Genomic DNA, 20,085 nt, shown 5'->3' with positions numbered 1-20,085 from the left:
ATTCTGCCCCTATTTTATTTTTCCTTCTGGATAGTGTGGTACCTAAGGTTCTGGTTAAGTTGATGCTCTCCGGTTATTTCTGGTTTTAAAATCCTGAACCATTATTCATCTAATTAACGATCACCTTATTATGTTTTTTATAGGCAAACAAAGGCTTGTTAGAGCAGATGGAAAGAAGGTAAGAAACTTTTCTTTTGAATCGGAGGCTGAAATAAAGATTCAGTTTTGTTGGCAGCAGGATTACTGTTGATAGCCAAACTGCTGTCAAAGGTTAACTCTCTTTTTCCTAATAATCACTTTTGATTTCTCAGCATGAGAGAGAGGGATGATAAAATCAAGACGGTTGAAGAGCTGCTTGAGGCAGGACTCATACAGGTGGCTAATAAAGAGGAGGAGCTGAAGGTAAAATCTCTCATATTATCTTTTTAAGGGGAAGTAGAGATTAAGTGCTCTTGTGCAAAGTGTACGTTTGAGTGCTCATAGTGCAGTCTGAGATCCTTCCCTTTGAATAGGAAAAGCATCTTGTGAAGACAAGGTTAAAACCTTTTTGGTAAGATAGACTAAGCATGAGCATTGGTGGCATACAGTAAGTGCTTTTCTCTGCTAGTCTAGAGCATAGCAGCATTTGCTAGGCTGTTTACCTGGTGTCTTTTGGAATAAAGTGAATACATCCCCAGAGCTGTATGTTTGGCCTAATCTGCAACAAATCTGTGTTTAGGAAAGGGTGTTTTGTAAAAACTTAGCAGCATGGGGTGCTTGCATCTCTTTGCTTAGGTGGTAATCTGAAGGGTTAAATGAATCATAAACTGGTGATGCTTCTGGGGTGATGCTAAACTTCCTTCATGTTCTGTTTATAAAGAAGCTAATGATGAGAAAACTGCAAAGCCACTAGAAAAATCCCTTTGTTTTCAGCTGGATTTTGCTGGAAAGCTGTGTCCTGGGACATAGCCAAGACAACGCTCGCTTTCTTAATGTTCCTAAATTCCAGGTGCATTGCTGACACTCCTGTACTGGGGAGGGGTTGCACACTAGCAAACTGTCAGGTTACTAAACAGCCCAAGATGTGAGCACATCACCACGTTCCCCTGGACTCTAGCTTTCTGTAGATTGAAGTCCACTTTGCACTGTCAGTAATGAATAATTAGTCCATTGGATACTTAAGCTCCAACTGCTGCAGAGGGGGTCTCTCTCAGACTTTCAAAGTCTTTCACTTGTTCTAAAAGAAATTACTTTTCCGTCAAGCTTAACACTTTTTCCCCAACAAATGAGTCATTCATTATCTGTGTGTCTGCTTTCAAAGGCACTGCGAACAGAAAATTCATCCTTGAGAAAAGAACTTCAAAGTCTGCAAATTCAGCAATCGGAGCAGGTAGTACTTTTCATCTGAAACTTTTATTACACCTAAACTAAATCTAAAAGAATCTTGCTGTGGTTGCAAAAGTCAATGGAAAAAGGTGAAGATGTCTTTTGAAGTCTGTTGGCAAAGCATCCTGTTTTCTTCCAATGTTGTTCTGGAAGCTGGTACTTCTGTCAAATGCTTCCTTCGCATAAATGTCAGAAACGTAGCAGATGTAAAGGTCCTGATTCAGTGGCGGTTCTGGCTTGGTTTGAGCGTGCCAGGTACGGAAATGGCTGTGGGTTGCTTTTTTTTTCCCCAGAAGCCTAGTGCAGCAAGCATGGCTGGTAGGAAGCTCGTTCTGCATCAGCTTCATTATGCATATTTGAGCTTTCTAATGTTAAACCACACTTGTGCAGGTGTGACTTGGCCCCATCTGTTTGTGTCTCTGTTCGGTGACGCTGTCACAGTATTGTTGTTTTTGATGTGCACTCCGTGCCCATCGGGAAGTGCCTTTCCTTGACGTCCAGCCCTGCTTGGACAGCTCAGGAGAGCACCTAGTTTCTAAAAAAAAAAATCATTTAAGGGAGAGAAGTACAATAACTGTGGAGAGGTGTACAGCAGTGCCAGTGTGAAGAGGTTAGCTGATCAGATGCTGGTCGTGAAGCTCAGCCTCTCCTGGTGTAAAGCTGGCGTGGGTTTGCTTTTGTTTTCCTGGAACTTGCAGCAGACTTGGTATTATTGGTTTGCCAGGAACTGGAGACCCAGCTAATTTTCTCAGGAGCAGCCGGACAGGTAAAATCGTTAGGCTGCTACATGGTTTACCCAGTGCCAGAGAGCTCAGGCTCTCTACTTACCCCTCAACACTTGCAGATTGTTTTGCCCTCTTCTGTTTTTCTAAGATAATGCTCTGTTTTGAACAGGTTTCCTTCCAGTCACTGGTGGAGGAACTCCAGAAAGTGTAAGTTACTGCACAGATTTCACTTCTGATCGTTATTTCTGTCTGTCTTTATTCCATGACTACAAGTGTTTTGCTTCCCTGAAATTTGCTGGTTTTAACTGGGTGAAGTGTGTGTGTGTGTGTGGCAGGAAGCATTATCACTTTGGAAACACATCAAAGTCAGATCAATACCTTTTGAAAACCCAGTTGCTTCTCTGCTAAGCAATTAACTTCATAAGCCTAACTTTGACTAGATGAGGAATTGCACTGAATTGTCAGGTAACTGTTTTTCTTTAGTAGGCGCTCTAAAGGGAGTGAGCCTGTTTGCACTCTGTGTGTGTGTATTTGAAGTTGATAAATAATTTGCTGGAATGTCGAGTCAAGGCTGAAGTTAAGTGTGTGTCATTCCAGGGACCACTGATACCCTAATTTGCATTTTTAGACAGTAATAGTATCTAGTTAGCTTGTGAAGTACTGGTCATATAAAGCCAGCTTGTTCTGCACTACTCCCAGTCTTATTCCTCCTATTTATTTCTCCTGCTTGTTCTGTTTGGATTTGGGATTGCCGTGAGGGATGGCACCTACAATAGTGGGAGGGCCCCACTGTGGATCCCAGGGGCTGGTGACGTGATGCAATGGCAGAACCAAAGCTCGTGTATCTGCTCAAGCAGCGTGTTTGTTCAGCCAGCTAATGTTCCTCTGCTCTTTTTAAGGATCCATGAGAAGGATGGAAAAATAAAATCAGTGGAAGAACTCCTACAAGCAGAAATCCTTAAGGTAGCAAGCAAGGAGAAGACTGTTCAGGTATCTCTCTCTGCAGTACCTACCTTCCTTTCTGTGTCTGCCACTGACTACCATTTGTTACTGCATGGCATTCTATAGTGATGAATTTGTAGCATCCATTTTTGTGTCGTTTTTGTGTTTCCATTGTCCAATCCTGTCTGTTTTGTCATTGAAAAGGCTTTGACACAGGAAATAGAGGCTCTGAAAGAAGAAGTAGGAAATTCCCAGCTTGAGATGGAAAAACAGGTAAAATACCTTAGTGCCAGCAGTGTGAAACAGCCTTGCCTTGGATGCGCTGCTCACTCATTTCTGTTGTAGTGTGTTTTGTCTCACTGGTGAATGTCACTGGGCAAAGGAACTTTTTAATGGTGGAGCTACACTGTTCTTGGATATAAAGCTGTAAATATGTAGTATAACTACTGCTGTCCTTCAGAAACCACATTCCTCTAGATGCCTGAGCTTTTTTGACTTTTAGTGTGAAATTTGGTAAGAATTGCTATAACTTAAAGCACTGTAGCATTTGCTCTGGCTGTGCATATTGCGTACTGTCCCTTCAGTAAACACAAAACCCTGGGACATCCTTCAAGGCTGGCACTTCGGAAATCTCAAGTGCTGAAGGTGCTTCTTTTGTTGGCCTTTCTGTGTTGCTAGACCAATACTACTGGCCCAAATAGTATTTGGTTTCCAGGTAAACCTAAGACTGTTTTCTTTCAAGTGTCCAAAGAAAGCCTGTCTTGGCAGAGCAAGTTTTACTCTAGCTATCAGGAATGCAGAAATGGAGACCTACTGGATTTTTTGGCATGCTTGCTGTCTAGCATCCAAAACAACGTGAGCCCACGTTTCCTTAGGGAGCCCAATCTGCAGGCAGCTTAATCCATCGTGCTGTCAGGAAGTTTGCTTGTTTGTGTGGAGCGTGGGGGTTGTTTTTCTTTTTTTTTTTTTTTTTGGTCTGCACTTTTCTCAGTTTTTCTAGCTACATTCCGACATGTCACCCCCTCTTCTTCTTTCCTTAGTGTTAAAGTTTTGTCCTTTTTAGGCAAAGCTTCATAGAATGTGTTTCAGTCTTGGGCTTTTCCTCCAAAGCAAATTCCCAGGAACTGGAGGAATTATTTGTGTTTTTCCTTCCCTGGAACTGACACAGAGCCCAGAACAAAACACAGTTTAAAGTTGCTGTCTCTGGAAAGCTGCATGTGAGTGATGCTTGCTCCAAAGGTGGTGTATATGCAGCTTTTGGTGTCCTGCAAGTGGGATAGAGGTTTTTGGGAATGTTTGAAACACCTGCTGTGTTGTGCTAGAGGACTAAGCTGTTTGGACAGCCAGTATCTACACAGATAGCCACTGTCAGGCTTTTCTACAAAATTCTAAGGGAATGTTCCCACTAAATCTTGTTTCTTCAATCCGTGTTCAGCCTTAGAGTAGGAATTTAAGGGAATGCTGGTATTGCAGAGAGCATCTAAAAAGCACTTGCTTGTGCGAAGGTCTGAATGCTCGGGGGTGCTCTCTCTGATTTGAGCTGCAGTTGCTAGCGAGATGGTTGTCATGGGTGTCTGCTTCCTTTGTCTCTCGTGGTGGAAGGGTGCTCCAGTGGGCCTGCTTGTGTTCCCGTCTGCACTGTTTTCTTTTCTACTCTGCAAGTCAAACTTTAAATGTGGAGAAAGTAAACAGTGGAGATGCTTGGCTTCTCATAACTTATTTTCCCACAAAAAAAAGCGTGTTTATGCTTAGATAACTGTAATAAACAGTGCCTATTTTAGTAATGTCTAATGGCGCTTTTCCCGTATTTCTCCCTAAAGCAGTTTGTAGCATTTACGTGTCTCTTCCATGTGCATTGCACTGATGTACTTATTTTCTTTAGGTGTCGATTACATCACAAGTTAAAGAACTTCAGACTCTGTAAGTACAGTTGTTAACACGTCTGATCTGCCCTGTGCACCCCTTGCTTCCCTGCTCCGGTCTATTTTAACTTAAATATTCTTGCTTGCTGTCTGTGCTTTGCGTGAAGGGAGCCAGGCTATTAACACTGGTCTTGGTAGACATGTGCCCTTGTTAATACCTGGCCCTGTCTGAGACAGCAAACAAGGTGAGGTGCTGCGTGGCTTCCTGAGCCCAAATTAACCTACAAGGGATTAAATTCAAGTCAGGATGGAAGGATGTAGGTAAGGCACTATGGCAGACTGACTTTGGTAATATCCGTGCTGTAGCTGGGGTGGGTAAGTGAGAATTGAGTGACCACAGTTGTCAGTCCCTTGTGTCCCCAACTGAGGAAGGAAGAGGGGAAGGAAATACTTTTTAGATGAGGAGAGCACATGTGTGTGAAATCCTTGCAATATATGTCGGTGCAAAATTTGTCTGCTTTCACTTAATGAGCAGTACCATTGATCAAGGGCATCTCCTGCTAACCCAGACTGAAGTGGAAATGTTCACACATTGATTTTTAGTGGGTGAATTGTGTTTGTGCCTTTGATAGCATAGGCTGCTTTTGTTTGTTAGGTGCTACAAAGCATAGGATGTCTTTTTTTTTTTTTTTTTTTTTTTTGACAGATAAAAGAGCAAGGGTTTATGCTGTGTGTGTCTGTTTAATGGTACAGGTTGAAGGGGAAGGAAAAGCAGGTGAAAACCATGGAGGCCTTATTGGAAGAGAAGGAGAAAGAGATTGTTAAGAAAGGAGAATGGCTGCAGGTAAACTTCCTTGGTATTCTAAAGGCAAATAATTTTTTTTGCAGTATTTCTGGCTGTGGAGAAGTCACATTTACACTTGTAAACTTGCTTTTTTTTTTTTTTTTTTTTTTCCCCGCCCCAAAGGGTCAGAAAGATACAATTGCACAATTAACCGGTAAAGTTCAGGAGTTAGAACAACAGAACCTGCAACAGCTCCAACAGGTATGGCCTGCAGAGTGGATGTGGTTTGGGAATGCTACTCAGTTGAACTGGAATATGTGTTTGTCCTCTACCTCCCACAAAGTGTTTGTATTGGCTTTAACCTACAGAGCTATTTTAAATCCTGCTTGGCTAAACTGGTAGTCTACAGTGCAAAGAGCCCACTAGTTAACTGTGTTCATCCAGTACCGGTTTTACATGGATAACAGGTTCTGAGAGCTTTTCTTTAACCTGGATGATAACCATGCGTAATGGGTAGCTTTGGTGGTCTGAAGACTTTGAAGATCATAGGCAGAATCATAGCTGCATCGGAGGTACCTCCTTCCAGACTCAAGTAGTGTCTCTGTAGGACTGTGGTGATGGAGGAACTCCTGCTGTAACTGAACGTAGCAGCTCCTCTTGAAGCAGTCAGGCTTTGCTGTGATTCCTTCCTGCCTTCACCTGTTGCAGAAGTTGCAACTGGCTGGAATATTTTGACTTTTCATTTCCTGCACTGGACTTGAGAACAGGCAGCTGGACATCCTTGAAGCCAGGTGTTATTAATGGAAGAATTTTTCCAATAAGGCAATATTCTAGCTCAGTTTGGATTTTTGTTGATGATAAAGGGGAGTAACTGAGTTGTACTTTTATTTTGGGTGGATGTCTAGACAGGCATTCATCCCAGGGGAAAGGTGGAATGGATTAAAATTGGCTGGTGTGAAGTTTGGGATGCTTGATGTGTAAGCTGTGCTTCTGAAATCCATTATATGTTTAGATATTTTTGGAGCAATGTCTGATGCAAAATTCCTGGTATTTCTTTGGCAAGTATCTTGCAAGCCGTGTGGTGCCCCTGCCCATGCAAAGAGTTGCTGTTAATTTTGAAAGCTTTATTGTGCCATCAAAGTGAGGTTAGGAATTGCTTTGTTTTTCAGATACCTGCTGCATCCCAAGTCCAGAACCTGGAGAGCCTGTGAGTATGCTTAGTAGCAGTTTCTCAAGCGCCTGCTGATAATATATATTCAGTGCTGGCGTTTTAGCTTAAATTGGAATGTATGAATTGGTTTCAAGAATTTTATGGGCTTTGCTAAAATAAGCTGTTAGTGCCGATGGACGTACACCAGCCAGCGTGTCTGCTGCCGTGTATAATGGCAAGTGTCTGGCGTCTCTGCCTGGCGTGCCGAAGTAGCACTGCTCATACACTTTGCAAAAGTGAATGATCGCCCAGGGCTCTGCTAACTAGTGAAATTGCTGCTGCTACTTGCGCCTAGTGATAATTTCTCCTTCTGTTTAGCATGTTTAAAAGAGTGTGGATTTAAGTGCCTGTGGCTGAGTCGGTAAAAGCAACGAGCAGATACAGTTTGCTGTTTGCAGTCTGAGATGCAATAGCCAATTCTCCAGCTCCTGTTTTATGGAGAACGGCTGCCAGACTTTCCTCTGTTTTGACTCTGCTTTGTCTGGCTGCTCTAAGTCAGAGGAAGGTTGTACAAGACTGTGCCAAAAAGGGCTCTGTCTTCAATGCAGCTCTTGTAATGTGCTGCCCTCCCAGCAGGGCTCCTGTATAGCCAGTATGTGGTACCCAGGGCAGCCTCACCTTTGGGAGACTGTTCCAGGCACCTTCAGAACCTGCTGGCTTGCAGGGTTTGCTCAGGTGATCAATTGCTTTTCTCCTGCTTCGGCTCTGAATGCTGTTGAGATCAGCTCTGACTAAATGCATGTACTGATTGACATGTGAAATGACTGGCATGCTCCGGGCCAGTTCTTAGCAGGTAGGTGTTTGCAATACATGTTGTTGCAGCTGGCATGTATTTTGGTTAGCTTTCTTGGTTTGGAGCCATAGTGCAATGGTTTCTTCTCCTTGTGTGTGTGCTCTCCTTTTGGTGAATTGTTATATATAGCATACAAACCATATTTATCTTCTGCTGAAAACTGTCCCAGCTAGAGTGTCTGGCCCTTTTTAGCATGAATTCTTACTTTAACCCTTTTTTCTTACTTTCTAAACCATCTCTGCAGGTTGAAAGGGGAAGAAGAACAAATGAAGAAGTTGCAAGCTGTAGTGGAAGAAAAAGAGAGAGAAATTGCAAGCCAAGTGAAACAGTTGCAGGTAAAGTTTTGATAAAAGTGTCTTGTGTTGTAAGGAGTGTATGTATCGTGAGTGTATATCTGTATATATACATATGTATATATTGCCTCTTTCCTTTCAACAGGATGTGCAAAAGGAAAACGAATCTTTTAAAGTTCAAATTCAAGAATTAAAGCAGGAGAATTGCAAACAGGTACGGCTTCCAGTTGCAGTGTTACTCAGTGAACTCAAAGGGGGTGGTGGTAGCTCGTATGGATGGCATGGAAAACCAGTAGTTGTGCTGGCTGTGCAAATCTAGGGATAGCTTTGGGGTTGGATTGTACTAAGCCAGCTCTTCTGGCTGTGGCATACCTGTTCCTGCTTCCCTGTATCGTGTGAGTTTGCAGCCTTGTGCTCTTTCTTATGCCTGCTGTGTTCTTGTCTAGCTTTCCACCCCTGTCTTTACATGCTGTATCACAGCCAGGGTTGTTCTGGCCAAAGGAGGCTGGACAGGACTCCCTTGAAGGCCAAGAGTGCAGCTGCTTAGTGTTGCAGCAATGCCTGGTTAACAAGGCAGATCACGCCCTCTGCATCACTCTGCTGCTGATCTGCTCCTAATGGGTTTCTGATCTGTTTGTAGGCATCTCTGGCTGTCCAAAGTGAGGAGCTTCTGCAAGTGTGAGTACTGCCAAAAGTTGAGTGCAATAGATAGGTGCTTCATTTCACTTATTGCTCAGGAAATTTAAAAGATGAAATACATGCCAAGTGTACAATATCAGTGTGTGAAAGTGGCCAGTAAAAAAAACACTTTACTGTCTAATAAAACTTGAACATAGAGGTTCTGCTCATGCTAATAATCCCCAGCTGCCATCTTCTGCAGACAGCGCTTGCAGTATGTTGTGCCTACAATGTAAGCAAGCCATGATCAATTTAATTTTAAATGTGTGCCAGCTCAGCTCGGTCTGAAGAGTTAAATGTTGGTGTTTCAAACAAAAGCGACATGCCTTTTTTTTTTTTTTTTTTCTTGGAACTTCAGCTTAGTAGTGGGTGGTTGTTCATATTATAAAATCATCTGGTAGAAATCTTTTCCTTGGGAAAGTCTCGGAGTAAAAGTGTGGTATAATGTAGAGCTGAAGTGCACTGAAGAACTATGTGGAAGCTAGTGCCCATGCTGGTTTATACTGTGCTACACAAATTGCCACTGTCATGCATTTTGGGCTGGCTGAATTATTTTTCTTTTAAGTTAAGTGACTTATAAATTGTGGACTAGGTGCTTGAAAAATAGTGCTCTTATCCAGCAGGCAGTGCCTGTTTTGTGGTGTTGTACGAGCGTGGGCTGGCTGACTTATCCTCGTCTAATGTGTTGCCTTTCCATGGCCTTGATATATGTGTGCAGATGCCTGTTGTAGGCAAACAACAGCTTTACAATGGGCTTTGCTCTGGCAGCCCGTGGTTCACAGAGCAGTAGGAAGCAAGCGCTGCTGCCAAGTCAGTGAGAGCGGCTTTTCAAAGAGTGCGTTGCTGGCAGGGAAGGAAAGTTAGTGTATATGAAAGGGTGTCAGTGCTTCACTTGAAATTTCTTAAATGTCTCTTGACTTGTTTATGATTCTTTTTGCTAATTTAGGGTTGCAGGAAAAGAGAAGGAAATTGCCAGTCTCCAAAATGAGCTCGCCTCTCAGAGAAATGCTTTTGAGCAACAGAGGAAAAAGAACAACGTAAGGAAATTCTTCCTCCACCCCTCAAAAAAAAAACCCAAACAAACCCAAAACCCCCAAACCTCAAAGAACAACCAAACCTGTGTGCACAGCACTCCTCAATGCCTAAGACATTCTGCTAAGGAAATGTTTCTGACAGTTGTCTGCCGTATCATGTCCCCTGGACACTCCTCTCCTCTTGGGAATGGCTAAGCATGCCTTAACTTTACTGCTCCAAGTTTCATCAGCTCTTTAATAAGTTGCTGGTTTGATGAGAGGGAGGAGACTTGCTGGGGACACATCCCACAGCAAGTTCTGACTCAGGCTTGGATTCAAGCCTTGTTAGTCCTATTCAGAAACACGGCCTTTGCCAAGAGAAGAAGAGGGGGTTTGGGGAGGGAAGGTGGGAGGATGAAGGGGGCCGTGCTCTGCCTGAGTTACGGTTCTTCTGTGGGGACATGGGAGGAGACATTACCTTCAGGGGTCTCAGATCTGGCTCTTCCCCTTCTGAACAGTGACTAATCCTGATCTTCTGAAGGAGGTGAAGGAGAGTGAGCCTTCCCTTACAGCAGCTGCTGATGGTGCAGTATGGGTTGTTTGTGGGTGGAAGTAAAGATCGTATCTTCCATCACAGAGCTGTGAAGTTACCTCCTGGTAATACATTACCTGTGCAGGGCAAGAGAATGGCGTCTTAAGTTATACGGAAGAAAGTTGTTAAAATACAGGGTTTTTAACTCTCCTATCTCTCCTTAATGGCCTATAAAGGATATTGTCTGAATACTGTGCAATAAACTTTATTGCTTAAAAGTGGGGCAATAAAGGGAAGATGCACAAGGAAAATACTGAGAACGTGAGCTTTTGAGCAAGTAGTGTTTGTTGCTTAAGAGCTGAAATAAAGTAGAGGGAAAGTGGCTGGATGTTCTTGGAAGACAGATGAGCTGGAAAGGTAGAACATTAGTGTGCCTGTTTCCCAGGGAACTGCAAGGTCTAAGTACCCTTTGTGGTACAGGCAGAAATCTGGCTACTGCTAAGGGCAGACTATGTCCATAGGTCCCAGCTTTCTACATGAAATTTTATCCAATCTTGGTTTTATGTCCTGTGAAACAACCCTTAGGATAGCAGGCAAATGGAAATGGTAAAGTAAAACTAGTGTAGGTAAATGCTAGGATTTGGATGCCACTTGGCGTGGTGAATTCAAAAAAAAAAAAATACGACCTTTCAAAAATAGCCTGTTGCTAAAGCAGATTGCTCTGAGGGTTGGAAAAAACAAAATCTAAATCCCCAACACCGTAATCTCCTGTCCGCAAGGCCCACCATCCTTCCTAGATAAGAGCTGCGAGGCTCTTTTTATAAGAGCCCTCAGCCTCATAACCGAGCTTGCATGTTGACGTCTTGTGGAGTACACGTTTGATGACCTCGCCAAGAAAGACCCAGGAGCGCAGCACGGCACGGTGGTGTTTCCATGCGGATCTGGGGCGTGCTCGCCACTGGTGAAATCCCAAAACCTCCCAGGAGGGCACTGGTGAGCAAACCAGTTTTCTTTGGGCACAGTGGAGAGAGCTGCGTGGGTAAATGCTGCGAACCAAGGCCCTGAGCTTTGTGTTTCTAAGATCAGCCCTGGCGTAGGTTTGGGCTGCGGCATAAGGATCTGCGCAGCTACATCTGGTTGCAAGATCAGGGGCATAAAATGTGTTACACCTCCATGTATACTGGGGTCCATGCTGGGTTCTGCAACGCGACATGCCTAACACTCTGTTGTGTAATCTGTGGTTTGGTGTCTTGTGTTCCTCACTACTTTTGAAAACTTCCCTCTTTCTTCTTACAAGTGCAGTCAAAGTGTGGGGTCGCTGTAGCGATACGCTCTGCAGCAACACTTGGATCAGTTTTGGACATGGGGGCAGGTTGGGTAGAAATTGGCGTTTTTTTTCCCCCCCCTTTCATTCAAACTCTTTGAACATCACACTTGTTTTTGCTAGTATAGGTCATCCTACCCAGCAAAATCATCTTGCAGTATAACCAGCATTTAAATGCAAATGGTGGAATGTAATGCAAAATATATCTCTGAAGTAAAAGCGGAAACAGTTTGAATATTGGCTGAACTGAAATCATTCTTTCTAAAAATGATTAGGACCTTCGGGAGAAAAACTGGAAAGCAATGGAAGCATTGGCATCAACTGAAAAATTGCTGCAGGACAAAGTGAACAAGACTGCCAAGGTTGTAATGTTAACTGCTAGAACTGATGCGTTAAGCTAGAAGCAGATCTGCAGCTGGTTTTTTAAATGAAATGGAGGCATTTAACTTTTACTGCAATTTAAATATAGTCTGTTCTGAGTGATCATTCATTTACTCTCACCTCTGCTTCTTCTTGTTGTCTTTAGGTTTCTTTTATTTTTTTTTTTATCCTTAATTTGTGGGCATGCTGACTTCTGACTTCTGTTTGCATAATTGTTAGAGCTGTCGTGAAATTTTTTTTTTTCTTTTTCTTTGTGGGGAGCTCTAGAATAAAAACTGTGCTGGTGAGCAACCTGCTTTCATCTACTGGGCTTTTGCTGTGCTTGAATAAATGTATTGGACCTGTGAAGAGCTAGGTCTAAACTCTTATTTAAAAACCTGGGAACTTCTCAGGAAAATGGTGTCACCACAGCTGTGAACTTCCTCCTTGAAAGCCTATGAAGCTCCACAGGTCCTGCTGGAGCCGATGTTCAAAATGATGTGGGATGTGAATTGCTCTGAAAGGAGATTGCATTTGCTATGAGCCTGATTTGGTGTTAATTGTCACCATGCAGATTTCAAAGAAAAAAAGCATCAAAATAACTTTAAAAACACAAGTCAGGTAGCTAGAAGCAGAGGAGCTCTGGTTTGGGGTTGCGCTTCTGTGTTTTGGAGATGTCTCCGCTCTTTGCTTGGCCCCGCGTTGAGAGAAGTCGTGTACCTGCTCTTGCTGTGTGCTAATGCTTGCCTGCTTTCTCTTGCAGTCGGAAGACTTCCATCAAACAGCCATTTGCCACTTTTTGGTGGTTCCTAAATTGCTGAAAACTAACACACTTAGCACAACTTCACAGCCTAATGTCTCCTGTCCGTTTCTGTCTCTGAATCTCAACCTACTAATGCCACCGATCTCTTGCAGCAGAGGAACTCAGAGCAGCAGGGCGCAATAACGCTGGTGTCAAAGAAAAAACCAAACCCAAATATTAGTGAAGGATTTTTGCTGAAAGCTGCCTTCTGCACAGGAGTTCAGGCTTTCTGCATTTAAACTTGTATGGGAGCCTGAGCGTCGTATGGCTAAATTAAACCGATCTGCCACAAGCACAGCAAGCAAATGTCCTGTGGCTGGTCTGCTTTTAATGTTAAATAAATGGAACGATGGATCTGTGGTGCACTCGGCTCTGTATTTGTATTTGCAGAGCAATGACAAAGAAAACCTGGAGATTGTCACACAGCTCTAATAATTATTTCCCATTGCATCCAAGCTTGGGGAAGGAGGATGTAAGGGTCTCCCTCTTGAGTACTTAAAAGTAATATTTAGAAGATGCAGTCTTGCTTTCTTGGCCTGGTTCAAATGTGCATTAACACAAAGTTTCCTTTGGACTTTAATTATCTGGTTTTTTGATGTGGTGGTGATAATTTATGGTGATTTTTTTTCCCCCACCTAAAATTGTTTAGAAGTAGTATGGATTTTTAAAAAATTGTTGATTGACCAAACTTCATGGTTTTGAGATTGCTCAATTTGAGTGGCAGGGTTGGTGTGATCTGTGGATGCAGTTACTGAGCACAGTGCAGTTTGTTGTGAACAAGTCAATGATGGTGTAATTTCTGTACGAACAGGCTAGATTGGAGGAGAACTTAAAAGCTTAAAAGCACGAACAAATGTGAAGGCCAAATTCTGAAGCAATTCAGTGTCAATTTTTGAAGCAATTTACTGGCAATTTTAGAGACTATAGAGCCCTTCTCACTTAAAAAAATGACTTTCTGGGTTAATTAAGTTACTCTAGGCATAGAAGAGGCTATTGCCAGGGCTGTGGAGCGTGTTGCCCAATTTCACGTGAGCCTTTCTCTTGGTTTAGGAGAAGCAGCAGCATTTGGAAGCTGCCGAGGTGGAGACGCGCGAACTACTCCAGAAGCTGTTCCCTAAAGTCTCTCTTCCTTCTAACGTGGTAAGAGAAGGGACTGTTCCTACCCTCCTGCTGGGGGCCAGGGAGCTCTGGCCCTGCTGTGCTGGGCAGTCTGGAGGGCTTCCCTGCAGTCCCCTCTGCCCCAAGGTTTCTGTAGTGGGGTGTGAGTGTCTTCCACTGGCAATACTTGCACTTGCCAGCAGCAAAGAGGCAAAGCTGCAGATGGTTACTTCAAGAAAAGTGTTAAAACAAAAAAAAAAAAGTTGGGTGTGGTTTTTTTTTTACTGCCCCAGCATCTGATTCATCTGCCTGTGTTATCTTGTGTCTAACAGAGATAGTAAATTTTCAGGGATGGATAAGGTCTGCTGCGTGTTTGCTCACTGTCTGGCACGATGGGGATCTGTATCTTCCCTGCCAGCTGTGCAGATAATGTCTGGCTCCCCTTTCCAGAGGGGCTGTGCTGCCTCAGTGCCAGTTATTACAGTGCAGGAGGGTTTGTTTTGTTCCCAAAGCTCATTTGAAAACCACTGATTTCCAATTTTATATTCTTGGTGGCTTTCAGTTGTTTGCGAGGGAAGTGCACTGGGTTCATATGGTTTAGATTGTGTGAATGATGTGAAGTGCGGCTGGAAAAAGGAGCTCTGCGTTTCACTCGTAACGTCTAGAGGTTTTGAATATTCATACTTAAAATGATTCTCAAATGTGCTAAAGTTAGTCTCCTGATGAGCTAGAAGTAGTTTTTAAAAAGACTCTTTCTGCAAGATTATAAACCAGTCTTCCTAGTGAGGTCCTTAGCGTTACATAGCAAGCATCTGCTTTAACTGCTCAGGGATTTTGGAAAAGATTCCCTTAAGTCTTCAAATACCCAGAATCATAGAATTGTTTAGGTTGGAAACGCCCTTGAAGGTCATCAAGCCCAACTGTTCCCCTAACCCTGCCATCCCACCACTAAACCCTGTCCCTAAGCACCTCGTCTGCCCAGCTTTTAAATCCCCGCAGGGATGGGAACTCGACCACCTCCCTGGCCAGCCCCTTCCAGTGCTTGACAGCCCTTTGGGGGAAGAAATTTTTCCTGATGTCCAACCTACCCCTGCCCTGGTGCAATTTGAGGCCATTTCCCCTCGTCCCATCGCCCGTTCCCTGGGAGCAGAGCCCAACCCCCTCTGGCTCCCCCCTCCTCTCAGGCAGTTGTAGGGAGCGATGAGGGCTCCCCTCAGCCTCCTCTGCTCCAGGCTGAACCCCCCCAGCTCCCCCAGCTGCTCCCCATGAGCCTTGTGCTCCAGACCCCTCACCAGCTTCATTGCTCTCCTCTGGACATGCTCCAGCAATGCAATGTCTAACTTCTTGCATAGCCCTGATGCTTGCAGGGAGACCTGTCTGTCACCCTGCTGTATTTCAGCACTTCCAAGCCCTCGTGAACTCTGTGTTTGTCTCGTAACCTCGTGCTCCTTGGATTGCTGCCCACTGTCAGCTCTGCTGGGCTTTGCGTGGTGCTAGCTGACCGACTGCTGTCAGGCTGTGTGTTAGCTCTGGGGAATTAGGGGACTGAGACACTGCTCCCTAAGCCTGCAGTTGGGAGACAAATGTCCTGAAGATAGATTTATTGGGCTTGTTCTCAACTGAATGTATTTCCCAACAGAGTCATAGTGAATGGATATGTGGGTTTGAAAAGATGGCTAAGGAATACTTGAGAGAGGCTTCAGGATCTGAAGATGTCAAGGTAGGCACAAATGGTGGAAAACTTGGTTGTGTGGGGCATAACGTATTTTTCCAGTATAAATCTTGCAAATGGTGCTCTGGATTGTGAAGTTCAAATTGGCAAACGGGTGACAAAAAACCTGTTTTATAGGTATTTGCATCTTTTAAATCAGAAATGTATTTGCATCTTCGAAAAGCACCTTGTGGAATTGTGAAAATGTTCATGGAAATTCAAAATCCCTGCTCCCTTTTTCAAGTAATTGTTTTTTTCAGGTGACTCAGAATTACTGCGGTAACTCAAATAAAGCTTGTGATTGAGTATTGAGAGTTGGAGGTGGACATGGCACTTGCTGTTGTCTTCGCATGGGTTGGAAAGAAAGACCTGCCGATGTGAATGATATTAGCTTGCTTGTTGAAATAAGGTGAATAATAGAACTCAAATCCATCAGCTGAGATGTGACTCTTCTGGTCCCTTTTCTCCATTGCCAGGCTATGGAGCAGAAGTTGAAGGAGGCTGAGGAAATGCACATACTGCTGCAGCTGGAGTGCGAGAAATACAAATCGGTTCTGGCGGAGACGGTAAGCAGGACGCCCGCTTGCCTGTGCCGTATGATGTTGCAAGCTGCCTTTCTTCTGCTGTAAGCTTTCAAACCCCGCTCTCTTCTTAGGAGGGGATTTTACAAAGGCTACAGAGGAGTGTGGAAGAGGAAGAAAGCAAATGGAAGATAAAAGTTGAAGAATCACAGAAGGAACTTAAACAGGTATTTCTGAAGATCGGCTTTTTGCGGCAGCCAGCTTCTGCTTGAAGTCGCAGAGGGTGTTTGAGTGCTGTGAAGGCAGGTGTAGAACAGCCCTGGCTGCCTGGTTTGATGTGTGCGTGACCAGCGGGTGAAAAAGGTGAAGTCTGCAACCAGTATAATAGGAATGATCCCTCCTTATAACAATAGGATTCCTCATAACAATAGGATTTTTGGTGCTCTGATACTTTCATGTGAAGAGTGACTTTTCTTTTTTTTTGAGGAACATCTTTCCATTAAAAAAAAAACAACAAAAAAAGCCAAACAAAAAAACCCACAAAAAAGAAAAAAAAGAAAAAACAACCCTAAAAAGTGGAGGAATTGTTGGTGTCTTTAGATTTGTGTGGCTATTCCTGTTGCCATCTTTAGAGTAGCAAGAACAAATGAAGAGCGCAGGTATAAAGTCTTTGACCATTATTGCAAGTCTGTGTCACAGTCCTTTGCAGGTGATGCAGGAGGCAGCCAAACAGCACATAATAATAGTAATGCTGATGGGATAGGAAGCCAATGATTCAGGAATGTATGACTCCCATTAATGTGCCCAGGAATAAATATTTTTCTGATCATGGCGACTCAGACTGTATTTCTCTTAAGCACCTGTTTTTTTCAAAGTCTATTTGTGAATAGATACTTCAATTTCAGCACAAAAAAGTCTGTATCATATAATCATAACAATTTTTTGGGAAGCTGTTAAAGTAGTGCTTAATCCACTATGGTCAGCTAATTACACTTGAAATTGCCTGCAAAGCTTTCCTTTTTAGGAAGGCTCTGTTGCTAGCAAAAGTGGTAAGAAAAAAGCCTTTTGCGTTTTTTTTTCCTAATCTAGAGTTAAAGTAGGTCAAGTAGGCTTTTTTGAAAGAAATTATTCTAAAGTACTTCTGCTTAGTAAATTTGAGTGCTAGAGAATGAGCCTGGAGCAAACAGATGATTTATAAACATCTTGTTTGAGGGGCTTATAAAAGGATGAACTATAGATGTGCTACCATCTGCTGCACTTACGCAGCTTCTAATAAGGCGAAAAATGCTGGGTTTGGCTACGTATAATATGTGGTTGGAGACAGTCTTCCCTGTCTAGGAAAGATATTTTCCTTACCATGGCTGATGGACGGCTGGCTTAGTCCATATATTCTAAATCTTTTGGGCATGTAGGCTCCATCAGAGAACTTCTTGTGTTGGGAGAGGGTAGTAAAGTTGTTATAATGAAGACTCAGTAAATGAAATTATTTGAGTGAGAATCTTATTCTATTCAGTCACTGTGATTTCATTCTTAATATTTTTAAATCGTAGAAGCAAGCTTGTGTGTATATGGAGAGTTTGTCTTAGGCCAACCCAACTAAATGATAGATTTATCTTTCTTGAAACTGCAGATGCGTTCTTCAGTCGTTTCTTTGGAGCACGAGGTAGAGAGGTTAAAGGAAGAAATCAAAGAAGTTGAAACTGTACGTGCAGGTGTTTTTTTTTCTCTAAAGCTTTCTGTTACTTAAATTGTGGTTTATGCTGTAAGCCTGAACTTCCTAGGACTTCTCTCCTGCAAGTAGTGCAGCCTGTGCTGCAGTTCAAAATTAATCTTTTGGCCGGTGTTTCTAAGAGGGAGAGAAGCTGGGTACTGGAAGTTGTCCTGGTTTTTACTTCTGTACTTACCCACTGGGGCTCTTTCCTTGTGAGAGCAAGCAGTTTACCTCAACAGTTGTTGATGGTCTTGGGCTTGATTCTTTTTCTTGTGATCTTGTTGAAATGTAACAGTTCAAATCTGTGCTGTGCAATCACTGGATTTGAAATGCTCTCTAAATGTCGTGGCATACTTGATAGAAATTTATAGCTAATAATAAATCAAGAATATGGTACTGCAAGGTAACACTGAAAACATCTGGTTTTAACTTTGTTTTTCTGTTTCTAGCTTAAAAAAGAGAGAGAACATTTGGAAAGTGAACTAGAAAAGGCAGAAATAGAACGATCTACTTATGTTTCAGAAGTCAGAGAGGTAAACATAATTGACCAAACTGTTCTTTTTCTTTGGTTACCAGTTGGCTGGCAAACTAATCTAATGCTTAGCCCATGTGGCTGAGGAGTTTATATGCTTGTGACCTTAAGGTAGAGCAACACACTAATAACTGAGCAGAAGAAAAGTGGGCATCCTAAGGAGACAAATCCTAAAACTCTAAACTTCATTTCAGCTTAAAGATCTCTTGACTGAATTGCAGAAAAAACTTGATGATTCATATTCTGAAGCAGTAAGACAGAATGAAGAGTTAAATTTGGTAAGAAGCTTGTTCTCCGCTGGGCACAAACTAGGCTCCCAGCATACTTATCAAGTGGAGACTTATTTCAAATCCTGTCTGTTCTGCTAACCTCTTCAGCTTGATATTTTTGTCCATTGCAATCACTTATGTAGTCTGACTTTTACAATTTGTCTCTTTCTCTGCTCCTAACAATAGCATGTCTGGTTCTTAAGACTTTTTCCAAAGTCTGTAAGTCTTTCATTCCTGAAACTTCTTGAGAATCAATGGTTTGCGGTATAGATATACACAACAGCAAATATAATGTCCTTGGAGCAACAAAAGTTGTGCTTTCATTGGTTTAATATGAGGATTATTCTCTGGTGGTTTTTTCCCCAAAGCTTTTGAGGATGCAGTGGTGGTATCCGTGCCCTGACTGAGCGGAGTCTTTTCCGTCCTCCTCTATACGTACAGAAATTGGCCCAAACCAGTGTTAGATGAATTCAGAGTATCCAGCTATTGAGCAGCTGGCATCCTGATGGGGCTGGATAGCTGTTCTGGCTCGGTGCGTGCATTGTGTAACAGCATGTTTGGCTAGCAATGCTCTCCAGCCAATAACGCTCCTATACCAGATTTTCTCGAGGAGTCGGATTAACTGAGACCAGACCTATAGACCCAAAGATGCATGGGTTTCTGGTTTGCGTCCTTTCACTTCTCATTTATTTTAGTGATGTGGTTTTTAAGGCTGCAGGAGCAGTCAAATCCTTCTTCTGCTTCCTTTGGACAGTGCTTTCTTGCTCATGAGCCAGAACTGGGGAAGGTTGTCTCTGTCACCATGTCTCTGGTGGGTTTTAGTTGATGGGACAACCTGTAGTGACAGGCTGAGCTGCTGATCTCACCAGGGTACTGCCACTAATGTAACTGGGTTAAAATAGTTGATTAAAAAAAACCCAAAAAACTAAGCCCACAATAACAATCTGCTTAAGTTTAGCAGTGTACTTGGCAAGTCTAGTACAGCGTTGATTAGCATCCTGCTTCAGCAACCAAAGCCTCTCGTTTTGAAAGCAAGGGAAATGGGAATTGAATGCATATCTTGCAGTTAGTCAGTAAACGCCAACCTCTTGAATATAAGAGGCAACAATCTATTATGTCTGTAACAACAAAAGCTTAAAAAGCTGAGCTCTCTGCTAGGGCAGCTTGACTCTGCAATCTGATGCTGGTAGGAGCGTGAGGAGGTGGTAAACAACTACCTTAATGCAAATGGCTTAGGAATGCTGTCCAGTGTATATCAGGCTTTTTTTTTTTTTTTTTTTGAACTAGGCAGGAGGCTGAGGAATAGAAATGATGGGATTTCAAAATGCATTTCCCATTAATTTACAAGGAGAGAAGCTGAAACTGCAGAGGAGCTCAACAGTGCTTCTCCAAAATGCAGAACAGCATCCACCAGTCCAGGTGCTCCAAAGGGGGAAACCTTCCAAGGGTGAGACAAACGCAATGCATAGGTTTGGAATTGGTGAGAATCCAGGGCTCTGAGTAGCCTATTGTTCACTTCTTTAATCCCCTGCTGGCTCCCAAGAAGATTGACAGCAGGAA

General features: G+C 43.0%; 1 protein-coding gene across 4 annotated transcripts in view; it reads left to right on the top strand.

Annotated features, from left to right (window-relative positions):
* The window catches only part of KTN1 (kinectin 1), a 55,934-nt gene that overhangs the window by 27,303 nt on the left and 8,546 nt on the right, over positions 1–20,085 (top strand). For 2 of the 4 annotated variants that reach the window (XM_035890742.1, XM_009635174.2), the window contains 22 exons: positions 144–178; positions 312–402; positions 1,301–1,369; positions 2,260–2,297; positions 2,990–3,080; positions 3,237–3,305; positions 4,915–4,952; positions 5,648–5,738; positions 5,862–5,939; positions 6,848–6,885; positions 7,926–8,016; positions 8,120–8,188; positions 8,615–8,652; positions 9,599–9,689; positions 11,797–11,883; positions 13,734–13,823; positions 15,421–15,501; positions 15,969–16,058; positions 16,148–16,240; positions 17,644–17,715; positions 18,174–18,257; positions 18,451–18,534. In XM_035890742.1, the coding sequence (XP_035746635.1) occupies positions 144–178; positions 312–402; positions 1,301–1,369; positions 2,260–2,297; positions 2,990–3,080; positions 3,237–3,305; positions 4,915–4,952; positions 5,648–5,738; positions 5,862–5,939; positions 6,848–6,885; positions 7,926–8,016; positions 8,120–8,188; positions 8,615–8,652; positions 9,599–9,689; positions 11,797–11,883; positions 13,734–13,823; positions 15,421–15,501; positions 15,969–16,058; positions 16,148–16,240; positions 17,644–17,715; positions 18,174–18,257; positions 18,451–18,534 (1,608 nt within the window). The remainder of the gene's footprint in view (positions 1–143; positions 179–311; positions 403–1,300; positions 1,370–2,259; positions 2,298–2,989; positions 3,081–3,236; positions 3,306–4,914; positions 4,953–5,647; positions 5,739–5,861; positions 5,940–6,847; positions 6,886–7,925; positions 8,017–8,119; positions 8,189–8,614; positions 8,653–9,598; positions 9,690–11,796; positions 11,884–13,733; positions 13,824–15,420; positions 15,502–15,968; positions 16,059–16,147; positions 16,241–17,643; positions 17,716–18,173; positions 18,258–18,450; positions 18,535–20,085) is intronic. The other 2 variants (XM_035890743.1, XM_035890744.1) reach the window with 2 other exon arrangements.

The sequence above is a fragment of the Egretta garzetta genome, unplaced genomic scaffold (genome assembly GCF_000687185.1).
Source record: "Egretta garzetta isolate BGI_Z169 unplaced genomic scaffold, ASM68718v1 scaffold3, whole genome shotgun sequence".
Classification (NCBI taxonomy): domain Eukaryota; kingdom Metazoa; phylum Chordata; class Aves; order Pelecaniformes; family Ardeidae; genus Egretta; species Egretta garzetta.
Note: the sequence above shows the minus strand (reverse complement) of the source record. Positions and strands in the feature narration are given on the sequence as shown.